Here is a 13076-nt window from a genome sequence, read left to right as displayed (position 1 = left end):
TGTCTCACAGATCCCTGGGGCTCTGTTCTTTGCTATCTTTTCTTTTTATCCTTCTGTTTTCTCTCAGCTATTCAGATTGGGTGAATTCTATTTCTCTGTCTTTAAATTAAGTGATTCTATCCTCTGTCATTTTCACTGTTCTATAGAGCAAATCCAATTAGTTTTTATATTGACTTTTGTATTTTTATTTCTATAACGTCCATTTTTAATAACATTTTCCATGCTAAGGTTTTCTGGTTTTTTTTTCATTTGTGTCAAGATAATTAGTAATTGCTTATTAAAGTATTTTTATAATGGTTGCTTAAAAAGTTTTGTCAAAAATTTCAATATTTGATTCATCTCAGTATAGGCATCTGTTATTTTTTCTCATTCAGTTATGATTTTCCTGGTGTTTAGTGTGACTACTAAGTTTTTTTTTTATTATATGCTGCACATTTTGATTATGTTAAGAGACTCTGGATGCTAATTAAATTTATTCTAAGAAGAGTTGCCCTGTTTAGGTATAACATGCTAGTCCTAGCTTTCAATTATGGGCCATGGTTCTAATGAGAATTTAATTTTTAGGGACTTTGTGCTGCTATTTGGACAGGTTGATTTGTCTAATTCTACTGGGGGCCACACTGATCTCTTTTGGTCCACCAAAGGTAGAAGAGGAGATTCCCCAGGCTAAGCTGTAGTGGCCTAGGTGAGCTAAAAAATGCTCTAGCTCAGCGGTCCCCAACCTTTTTGGCACCAGGAACCAGTTTTGTGGAAGACAATTTTTCCATGGATGGTGGGCAGTGTGTGTGGGGAATGGTTTTGGGATGAAATCGTTTGACCTCAAATCATCAGGCATTAGTTAGATTCTCATAAGGAGCACGCAACCTAGATGCCTCATATCCAGAGTTCACAATAGGGTTCACTCTCCGAACCCTGCTGATCTGACAGGAAGCAGAGCTCAGGCAGTAATATTGGCTGGCTCATGGCTCACCTCCTGCTGTGTGACCCAGTTCCTAACAGGCTGCAAACTGGTACTGGCCCATGGCCTGGGGATTGGGGACCCCTGCTCTAGCTAATGAAAAGAGGATTACTTCCAGGGCTCTGTACTTGTTGTAGAGACATCCCCCCACCATCCCACATATACCCTCCCGCCTCACCCTCCACACACACTACTAGAGTTGCTTATCTGCTCAGTACCTCTAGATGGAGAGGGGAAGTCTTAGGCATCCTGGAAAAAGAGGTCACTTTCTCTGGCTGTTTGCTCTTAGTAAGGCTCCTACTTCATTCTCCTTGCAGGTAACCCAGTCTCTCCTGATATTATTGGATGGATTCTCATTTGATCAGCAATAAAAATGAGTCTACCTAGACTATCTTCTGTTTCTAGTTTGTGGTTGGGAGAAGCTGGGTCTGGATCGTCTTTTACTGTTGTTTGGGAAGCTACTGGGATTTTCCTTGGGTGCTGGTGTCTTTAACCAGTCCTACTCACTCTTTCTACCTTTTAGAGTACTCTTTTAGTTGCTGCTTGCTTAATTCCTGATTCTACAGCTCTATTTAGTAGAGCATATAATGATAAACTTTTTAATACTTTTCTTTTTCCCCCGAAATGAGTCAAGTGAAGCATAATTCAGCAAGATGCTAAAGTATCTTCTGTGAAAATGAGTGTCTTGTCATAGAAAAGGTGATTCAGACCAACGACTATATTAACATACAGTACAGCAGTGGCACCAACCAATCAGAGCAAATTTAAAAGTCAGATAGTTTACAGTTGCCTTTCTGCTCAATATCAGCTCAAGTTGAAGTAGTTCAAGTGCCTCTACTGCAGAGAGCTTGTAGTATGCCAATATTTTTGTTGTTGCTTTGGAAGGCCTGCTGCAGTCACAGTTTACCAAATTTATCTGTCCATAGAAGTGAACCCATTTTGTTTATAGCTTTTCTTGGCACTGGTATTCTATGAAAGATTTGCAGAGGAAAGCTATGTTTATCAACATCAGTATCTACCTCATCTGAAGTATTGTATTAGATGTAATCATTTAATTAAAAAGTTATTTCTGAAAACGTTAAGGAGCACCTAATTCTACTTTGATTTTAAAAAATCTGATAAAATATTTCAACATATTTAAACTTTCTTTTAAACTGTTCCAAGAAATAAGATTTCAATGTATGGCCAAAGAAAATATTTATTGTGTTGTGTTGAAAATATACAGTCTAAAAATACTGACTGTTTCTGATGTCCTTATTTACATTTTCAATATTTTCTCTTTCCAGCTTTAAGGGACAATAGGATCGAGCTGGTTCGTGCTTCCTGGCATGAATTGAGTATTAGTGTCAGTGATGTGTCTCTCTCTGATGAAGGACAGTATACCTGTTCTTTATTTACAATGCCTGTCAAAACTTCCAAGGCCTATCTCACCGTTCTGGGTAAGTGCAAGGGACTAACACCATGTCATCTCAAAACCAGAATGATATATATTGCTACAGCAATGTAATTCAATACAAAAATATATTTTGAAGATTATATGAATAGATACAGTTTAATCCTTTCTCTGCTACATTTTAACACAGGCATTTTAAAATCATTTAGTCACTTTCTGCATTTTATAAAGGGACAAAGATAGATTCAAAGATGTATATGACTGCTAGAAGGCCCATAGCTATTTTGTTTCTTAGCCAGCAATAGACACCGGTTCTCTTGATTTCAGCTAATTTCTTTTTTATCAAATAATCTATATGTTGTGTATATTCTGATCCTTTTACAACATGATACAATAATGAGCATAGTGAGCTCAACTTGTGTTCTATACTATGCTCCTTTATTTGATCATGTAAGTCACCTGATAAGGGCCTTTCTTGCTAACTTGTGGTTCTCAAATATGACCTGCTTGTGTATTTAGTGCATTTAAATGACCCTGATATTTCCATGTGTCTTCTCTCCTTTTAAAATTATATTTTCTAGATTCCTAAATGAAGTACCTAATGTCGCTTGAGCTTGCAGCTTGTAGTTTCTTTGTGCTTTTATTCTCTAAATATTGGGCCATTTTCCCAAAGGTGAAAGTGACACAAAAAAAGCAATACATTCATAGAGATTCTGAGGAAATAAAGTTGCAGCTCCGAGCTCTCTGTGATTCCACAGACGTCAGTGCCCCAATCAGCTGAAATTGCTGCAGTTCATTGAAACACACCTGCGTACTGAACAAGTTACAAGAATTTAAAGATTGATTTTTTCCCCCAAGCTCGCTTCCCTCTTTAGATAGAAAAAGGCACAATGTTGCATTTAAAAGGACTAACACATGCTGTTCTTTTGGGTGGGAATATTAAAGTTAATCCAGCTAGTGAATTGGTTTTGTGCATAGGATATAAAACATATTTCTCTGCAAGTCACACTGGGACTATTTTATAAAAATCTTCACAAGTTTGTCATTAAAGACAAAATATACCCACTAAAATGGAGTATTTCAGGATAACAACTGCATAAGGTTAATGTATTGTTCTGTAGAGAGCCAATTTGAAATCCAAAGAATAGATGGCTGATGAATTCACTTTATTAAATGGTGATGTGGCATAGATTTTTTAAAAAGAAAGCAGGTAATATGTAGGTGAAGACAAAAAATGTTAAGAGGAGTTATGTTAATTTTTCATGTATCTTTGTTGTTCCTGTTGTTTAATTTGTACTTCTCATATTGGTGCTCTCCAACATTCTTCTTTTTTTTTGTTTTTTGAAACAGAGTCTCACTCTGTAGCCTGGCTGGAGTGCAGTGGCACCATCTCAGCTCACTGCAACCTCTGTCTCCCGCGTTCAAGCAATTCTCCTGCCTCAGCCTCCTGAGTAGCTGGGATTACAGGCACCTGCCACCATGCCCGGCTAATTTTTTTTTTTTTTTTTTTTTTTGTATTTTTAGTAGAGACGGGATTTCACCATGTAGGCCAGGATGGTCTCGATCACTTGACCTCGGTCTCCCAAAGTGTTGGGATTACAGGGATGAGCCACCGTGACTGGCCGCAAAATACAGAGACAATAATATTCTTTTTAAGCTTTAAGAACTATGAAATCAGGAAAGAAAGAAGCTAAAGTTAAATCATAATTTGGTAAGGGATAAAGAAATATGTTTTGTGAGTTTTTTTTTCTTCAATGCAATCTACCTTTTAAAATCTCTACACTAGTAAATTGTAAAATATATTAAACGATTGTTTTTAAGATTTACAAGAGTATTTTCACAGGTAAAATTTTACAATTGAGGCCAGGCACGGTGGCTCATGCCCGTAATCCCAGCACTTTGGGAGGCCGAGGTGGGTGGATCACTTGAGGTCAGGAGTTTGAGACCAGCCTGGCCAACATGATGAAACCCCCATCTCTACTAAAAAATACAAAAATTAGGCCAGTCACGGTGGCTCACGCCTGTAATCCCAGCACTTTGGGAGGCTGAAGTGGGCAGATCACAAGGTCAGGAGTTCGAGACCAGCCTGGCCAACATGGAGAAACCCCCGTCTCTACTAAACATATAAAAATTAGCAGGGCATGGTGGCACCCACCTGTAATCCCAGCTACTCGGGAGGCTGAGGCAGGAGAATTGCTTGAACCTGGGAGGTGGAGGTTGCAGTGAACAGAGATTGCACCACTGCACTCCAGCCTGGGGTCAGAGCAAGACTCTATCTCAAAAAAAAAAAAATACAAAAATTAGTCGGGAACGGTGGTGCACACCTGTAATCCCAGCTACTTGGGTGTCTGAGGCAGGAGAATCACTTGAACTTGGGAGGCAAAGGTGGCAGTGAGCTGAGATCGAGCCAGTCCACTCCAGCCGGGGCAACAGAGCGAGACTCTGTCTCAAAAAAAAAAAAAAAAAAAATACAATTTAATTTAAAAAACTACTTTGAGCTATATGCATCTTGCATACTTTTTGGATACTATATATATTTATGTATCTGTACACATATATGTGTATGTATGCATATATACATTTATGTGTGTGTATATATATACATTTATGTGTAGGCATATGTATATACATTTATGTGTATGCATATAGACATATACATCTATGTATGTATACACACACACATATGAAGCAGTTTATTACATAGTAGTTTGTTAATCTTGATTGAACTTCTTGTCAGTTAACCATCCAGTTCAGTTTCATGTGTGAAAGTAATAGACGTAATAACAAATCAACCCTGAAGATTGATGCTCACTTCATCATTTGCTTAAATTTCAGGTGTTCCTGAAAAGCCTCAGATTAGTGGATTCTCATCACCAGTTATGGAGGGTGACTTGATGCAGCTGACTTGCAAAACATCTGGTAGTAAACCTGCAGCTGATATAAGATGGTTCAAAAATGACAAAGAGATTAAAGGTAAAGAATAGAAAAACGAAAATCAAAATTAATGTGCTGAAACCAGTATGACATGTTAAGAAAAAGGCATTTTACATTATTTTTAAAACCATAGTGTCTCTTGTAGATTATGCATCATTTGAACCAGATTTACCCATTCTTAAGTAGGTAATTTACAAGATATGCTAATATATAAGTATGATCCCTGTGAGCCTCATTTTCCTCTTCCGTAAAATAGGTTTAAAAATAATATATGCCTTATGGAAAAGTTGAGGGAATAATTAAGTTAATATATGAAGAAACATATAGATTCATATACTTCACAATAGTACATATTAGATATTATTATTTCAGAACTCATATATAATATTTAGGTTAAAGACAGAGAAACTGTATAAATTATTTCTTCAACTTAGTTTCGGGAATTATAGAGTTCTGAGAATAAAACTGGATAAAATCAATAAATTTGATTCCTGTTAATTCTCACCAAAGGCAAAAATGTGTACTTGTCTAAGTAAAAGTGCATACTTTAAATTCTTTATATATCTAAATTTAAACTCCTTCTCTCTCTGTCACACACACACACACACACACTCAAACATACATTCTTTGGGAGAGGAATAAGTTTATAAGGGAGATGGCTTGGTATTTAAGTATAAGAATTATTTATGATGATTATTAAAACATATTTCCTATGCCATTGTAATATGTATTATTTTCAACATTATCTTCTATGAAACAGGTTTATGCAAACCATTCTGCTTATTTTAAAATGTTATTTATCTATTTATTTTTAAGAGACAGGGTCTTGCTCTGTCACGCAGGCTGGAATGCAGTGGTACGATCATAGCTCACTGTACCTGGCACTCCTAGGCTCCAGCGATTTTCCCGCCTCAGCCTTCTGAGTAGTTGGGAATACAGGCGTGCACGACCATGCTTGGCTAACTTGTTTTGCTTTTTGTAGAGATCATGCTATGTTGCCTAGGCTGGTCTCCAATTTCTGGGCTAAAGTGACCCTCCTGCCTCAGCCTCCTAAAGTGCTAGGATTGCAGGTGTGAGCCACCATGCTCGGACATTCTGATTATTTTAACCTATAATTGTGATACCTTATATCACACTAATTAACTCTTTGTAATGGGCGTGCAGGCTTAGCAGATAAGATTGCCTATATTACTGAGAAATTATGATTATAATCCGTGCAATTATTTTTATCAGTTTCCTGTTTTAATTACTCTTTCTCTGCATATTTTTCCCAAAAACGCCCTTATCCATAGTTTTACCCCGATCACTACTCTTGCCTTAGTATTTCTAATAAATATACATTATTGGATTACATTTTGAGAAATACAAGTCCCAAGACACAAGTTAGACATCTTATTATGCTAAATTAAATTTCAGGTTACTGTGTAACCTGATTCCTGAATTCTGTCAAGGCTCAGTAACATCCATTCTAATTCTGCCTCTAGGATATGTTAGTCTAGGCATTTCTGGACTTGGTTAGATCTCTCTTTAATGGAAGTTCCACACTGCTTCCAGAGTTATCTTACTACAACAAGAATCTGATCCAGGCACTTTTCTTGCTTAAGCATTTCTAATGGAAAGCCCTAAACTTTAGAATAAGTTTAAAATCTGCTTTTGTAGCCTGTAAGAATTCTCCAGGCAGTGAACTCTTACACATCACATATTTCCTTTTGTGTGAAGGTCTTGGCTTACACTAAAATGCACTTCTTAGATACAATCCTTCAATGAATTACTTTATTATCTACATGTTTTTTCTTCCTAAATTCTGACACAACTAGTTAATTAATTAGTTGTTTACTCACTTCTCATTTTCTTAGTATTTTATTTATGTTCCAAGGATTTGCCTCTTTTGTATCCTCAAGGAGGTCATACACTTTCACATATTAAGTACCTCATTAATATTGATTGATTGTTTTTCACATTGTAGCTGCATGACAAACCCATGATATACTCAAACATTTATAAAGGAGGTGAATTTTTGACAAAATTGGCCTCTGTTTTAAATGCCAAACAGATTTAATAATACATTGGGCAGGAGGGGAAAGATTTTTGCTCATATGAAGAAATATGAAAAGTTTAATCTTGTAAACAACATAGTTTAAAATCATCTGAATCAAGATCAGAACGACAATGAAGACAGAAACAGGTACAGAATCGGAATATGGTTCTATGCTGTATTGAAAACTTGTGAAGATCCCATTTTTTCTATGGCCTTCACTGCACTGCCATTTACAGAACATTTATCTCTACACTTGCATCTATCTATCTGTCTATCTATGTATCTATGTATCTATCTATCTAATCTTATAATCCTTTAGCATGTTTACATCGTTTGTCTCCCTAACCAGTTGGTGAACTTTCTGAGTGACATATATTTTATTTTTATAAGTGTATATGTAAATACAGTTAGGTGAAGACTATGGCACAAAGTGAATATTCACTATAGTCGCTGTTTCTGGATATGCTAAGCAAAATTTCACTCTTCCGTCCTTTAGCAAACCCTCCTCATTTAAAGGGGTAATCCACCTTATCTGGCACTATTTTGTCTTTTCAGGGATAAAAATTTGACTTCCTATTACCATCTAACTGTTTTTAGTATAATATCACTTGACACATTTTAAAAAGACACTCCCTAGCATAAAATAAGGCAAACGGAAAAGACAGGCTAATCAAATTCAATTAAATTCCATTCAATAAGAAATTGTTAAAATGCCTCTCAATTTCACAGTATTCTATGGTGCATTAGTGAAGATGCAAATGAGAAACCAAGAAACTTGACCTGCAGCTGTTGAAGATGTCCTTGGGGTTATCAAACATGTTATGGAGAATATTTTCCTAAAATAGAAACGTTTATACAAATCTTTATCTTTTCTCTATCACTACCTAACATATTAATTTTATATCCAAGTTTCTGGGTAAAAGTCACTTGAAAGTGCTAGTTTATCACATTTTCTTGGCCAGAATATGTCCATACTTGATTATAGAACAGTGGTTCTGAAGCCATTAAGCCCAGGGCATCCTCAAGTACAGGGCTTGCTGAATCTCAGATTATCAGGCCTTGATCCAAGATTTTCTGGTGGAGCAGGCCCACGGGGGAGCCTGAAAATGTGCGTGTTTACCATTGTGTTAAATGTGTGAATGATGTTGACGCTCCTGTTTCAGGATCATGTTGGTATGAAGAATATAAAATGAGGAGTATCAGTAAACTACACAGAAATCCTGCCTCTGTCTCTGAGCTTTCTTTTTCTCCTTTGCTAAATAAGGATAATAATGGTTGCCTCAAAGTGCTTTTGCAAGAATTCTGTATAAAATGACATGTATGAAGTGTTTTCAGAGTACAAGGAATCACTGAATACATTTTAGATATTATTATCAGTATCATTGTAATTTTTATTTTCAGGAAATCATGATGAGTTGTACCAATTCCTGAATTAGTCCTAGAAATATAAACAAATGAAACAAAAATATTCCTCCCAGGCTTTCACAGTTGAGAAAGAGACATAAAAACATAAGACGTAACAGGCACAGGTATATGAACTGGCTACAGTTTTGTGGAGAAGTAGCAGATATCAGCCCTACTTTGTGGGAGAGGTTAAGGCTCAACAGTTCATTGATGGAAGCAGGCACTCAGTAAAGATCGTTTATTGAGTAAATGTGTCTTAAACAATGTATAAACCAAACAGTGACTGAGGCAAGTCTCAGTCGATCTTGAGGTTTATTTTGCCAAGGTTGAGGACATGCCCAAGAAAATAACACAAATCACAGAAGCATCTGTGGTCTGTGCCTTTTCCAAAAAGGGTTTTGAGGACCTCAATATTTAAAGGGGAAAGAGCAAGCAGGAGGGGAATAAGAAGGGAAAAAGGGGTTTGGGGGAAGGGTAGACAATGAGGCAAGTGGCTACATTCTTGTGAGCGTTTGATTAGCTCTCAGTTCATCTATATTTTACATGAGAAAGAGAGAGCAGGGGAAAAGTAAATTATGCACTTGTCTCTCAGTCAATCTACATTTTACATAAGGTAACCATGTGAACAGAAGAAGTAGAGGAAGAAGTCGATTATGTACTGGTCTTGGATAGGCAGAGGGATTATTTCTAGTCTTTCTTTGTCTCATTCCTGTGAAGAAAAGCTGGTAATTTGCATTGTCATGGTTAGATTTTACAGAACTGTGTTTTAGGGCTAGTTTATAGGGAAGGCATGTATTCTGATAGATTATCAGACCCAGAAGGAATTTCCTTGTCAGTAATTTTGGAGAGAGACCATTTGGGGAGATACATGGCCTTCTATTATTATAAGGCTATGACATAGGTTTGTGAAATTGTAGCTATCAGTTTGTGAAAAAAAAGAAAGGCTTTTTTTTTTTCATTACTGAGATCCCAAGCTTAACTTTCCCTTTGGTGCAGTGATTTTGGGATCCTGAGATTCCTATTTTCTTTCACAAAGGAGTGGAATTCATCATATGTGTTTGGGACAAAAGTAGGTGGTAGGACACTTTGAAGAAATGAATTTCATATATCTATGCAGAGTAACAGCATGTGATTGAAATAACTATGAAACTTTATGTGTGGTATAGGCATGAGAAGTAAACAGAGGCAGGGTCCAGTTATGTCATGAAAGAGCTTTTATTCCAGATTAAGGGTTTGAAATTTATTCTATAGGCAATAGTGAGACTTTTTTTTTAATAAGCTTTCAAAAGTAAAATGAAACAATCATAATTTCATCCAACTCTGTTTTTTATCCCCTTTATGTGAGTTTTACTCAGAAATCCCTTTGGTGCCTCTGGGCAGAGCTGCATCCAAAACCACAGGTAGTTTCACTGCAGCCTTTAATCTTCTGCATAGCAAGAAAGTGAATATCTGCTACTTAGTGTGAGAAAAGACGTGCATTGCCTTCCTAAGTCTGTCAGCTCCCTGAGAGCTTACATTTACATTAAACTTGTCATTCCATGTATAAGTTTAGTTCTGTGCAGTTTGAGGATTTACTACTACAAAACTTCAAGATCTTTTCTACCTAACTAGCTTTTACATTAATGCATTAGGCAGCATTCTATGATAACCCTTAATTATCCACACCCTTGTATAAACCCTTCCCCTAGCGTGCAGGAGATAATTGTGAATATGATGTGATATGATTGCCTCGAATATGATACCTTATATTACAAAATGGGTTTTGCAGTTATCACTGTGGGCCCCTTTTGAGTTCATCAAAGGGAGATTATCAAGGATGGGCCTCATACAATGAGGTGAAGTCTTTAAGAAGGGGTAGAGTCATTATTTTCCTGGCCTAGAAGAAAACAAATAGGTATGCTATGAATTGTTTATGGGTGCCATGTGGCAAAGAACTGTGGGTGACCTCTAGGAGCTGAAAGCAGTCCCAGGTGATAGCTAGTGAGAACATGGGGACATCAGACATATAGTCTCAAGGAAATTAATTTACTAACAATCAGAGAGCTTGAAGAGGACCCTAACTCAGATTGAAACTATAGCCCCAGCTAACATCTTTATTTAGCCAAGTGACACTGAGCAGAGGACAAGGTTTAGCCATATCTTGATTCCTCACTCACAGAAACCGTGAGATAATAAATATGTGTTGTTTTAAGCCATTAAACTTACAGTAATTTGTTACACAGCAATATTAGGAAACTGAGATCTAGAGAGACAGAATATTTATTCATGGTCACACATCTGGCAAAGACGAGCCTTGAAAATTCTGATTCTAAGACCCAGCACTTGGGTTTGGGGAGAAGTCTGAAGGCTAGCTTAGTACTTAAGAGGCATTGCAAGCATGAGCTGGTAAGTACCTGAACTAATGGATGACAATGGAATTTTTTACAAAGAAATGGTTCTGAAAGAGAAGATAACTTTCAAGTGAACTTGGTGAATGATCAGGACAGATGGAGTAAAAGCAAGCATTAAGATTATAAAATTCAGGTGCCTAAATCACTTGGATAATGAATGTTTGCTCATTAAGAAAATGAGAGGCAGTAGGAGAAATTAATTCACACACAAATTATAATATGTTCATGATATGGTTTGGCTATGTCCCCACCTAAATCTCATCTTGAATTCTAGCTCCCACAATCCCGGTATGTCCTGGGAAGGACCTGGTGGGAGGTAATTGAATCATAGAGGTGTGTTTTCCCATGCTGTTCCAATGATAGTGAATAAGTCTCATGAGATCTGATGGTTTTATAAAGGCAGTTCCCCTGCACGTGCTCTCTTGCCTGCCAACATGTAAGACATGCCTTTGCTCTTCCTTTGCCTTCCTCCATGATAGTGAGGCCTCCCCAGCCATGTGGAATTGTGAGTCCATTAACCCTCTTTTTCTTTATAAATTACTCATTTCAGGTATATCTTTATTAGCAGCATGAGACAGACTAATACACTAATGAGACACTGCTGTAAAGTTACCCAAAAATATGGAGGCGACTCTGAAACTGGGTAACAGGCAGAAAGATAGGGACAGATTGGAGGTATCAGAAGAAGATAGGAAAATGTGGGACAATTTAGACTTGCCTAGAGACTTGGAGGGCTCAGAAAGCAGGAAGATGTGGGAAACTTTGGCACTTCCTAGAAACTTCTTGAATGGCTTTGATCAAAATGCTGATGGTGATATGGACAACAAAGTTCAGCCTCAGGTGGTCTCAGAGGGAGATGAGAAACTTATTGGGAACTGGAGTAAAGGTCTTCCTTGCCATGCAAAGAGATTGGTGGCATTTTGCTGCTGCCATAGAGATCTGTGGAACAATTGAACTTCAGAGAGATAATTTAGAGTATATGGCAGAAGAAATTTCTAAGTGGTAAAACATTAAAGGGAAAGCAGAGCATAAAAGTAGGGGAAATTTGCAGCCTGCTGATGCAGTATAAAAGAAAACCCCATTTTCTGGGGAAACGATTCCCTATTTAATACATGGTGCTAGGAAAACTGGCTTAGACATATGTAGAAAGCTGAAACTGGATCCCTTCCTTACACCTTATACAAAAATTAATTCAAGATGGATTAAAGACTTAAATGTTAGACCTAAAACCATAAAAACCCTAGAAGAAAACCTAGGCAATACCATTCAGGACATAGACATGGGCAAGGACTTCATGTCTAAAACATCAAAAGCAATGGCAACAAAAGCCAAAATTGACAAACAGGATCCAATTAAACTAAAGAGCTTCTGCACAGCAAAAGAAACTACCATCAGAGTGAACAGACAACCTACAGAATGGAAGAAAATTTTTGCAATCTACTCATCTGACAAGGGGCTAATATCCAGAATCTACAATGAACCCAAACAAATTTACAAGAAAAAAACAAACAACCCCATCAAAAAGTGGGCAAAGGATATGAACAGACACTTCTCAAAAGAAGACTTTATGCAGCCAGAAGACACATGAAAAAATGCTCATCATCACTGGCCATCAGAGAAATGCAAATCAAAACCACAATGAGATATCATCTCACACCAGTTAGAACGGCGATCATTAAAAAGTCAGGAAACAAAAGGTGCTGGAGAGGATGTGGAGAAATAGGAACACTTTTACACTGTCGGTGGGACTGTAAACTAGTTCAAACCTTGTGGAAGGCGGTGTGGCCATTCCTCTGGGATCTAGAACTAGAAATACCATTTGACCCAGCAATCCCATTACTGGGTATATACCCAAAGGATTATAAATCATGCTGCTATAAAGACACATGCACACGTATGTTTATTGCGGCATTATTTACAATAGCAAAGACTTGGAACCAACCCAAATGTCCAACAATG

The 13076-nt window shown here is 37.2% G+C and overlaps 1 protein-coding gene across 1 annotated transcript in view; it reads left to right on the top strand.

Moving 5' to 3' along the window:
- CADM2 (cell adhesion molecule 2) overlaps window positions 1–13076 on the top strand; it is a 579278-nt gene that overhangs the window by 380374 nt on the left and 185828 nt on the right. Inside the window, exons 4-5 of the mRNA XM_054482108.2 lie at window positions 2245–2397; window positions 5187–5324. Of these exons, the coding sequence (XP_054338083.1) occupies window positions 2245–2397; window positions 5187–5324 (291 nt within the window). The remainder of the gene's footprint in view (window positions 1–2244; window positions 2398–5186; window positions 5325–13076) is intronic.

Source organism: Pongo pygmaeus, chromosome 2 (genome assembly GCF_028885625.2).
Source record: "Pongo pygmaeus isolate AG05252 chromosome 2, NHGRI_mPonPyg2-v2.0_pri, whole genome shotgun sequence".
Taxonomy (NCBI): domain Eukaryota; kingdom Metazoa; phylum Chordata; class Mammalia; order Primates; family Hominidae; genus Pongo; species Pongo pygmaeus.
This window is presented reverse-complemented; position numbering and strand designations above follow the sequence as displayed.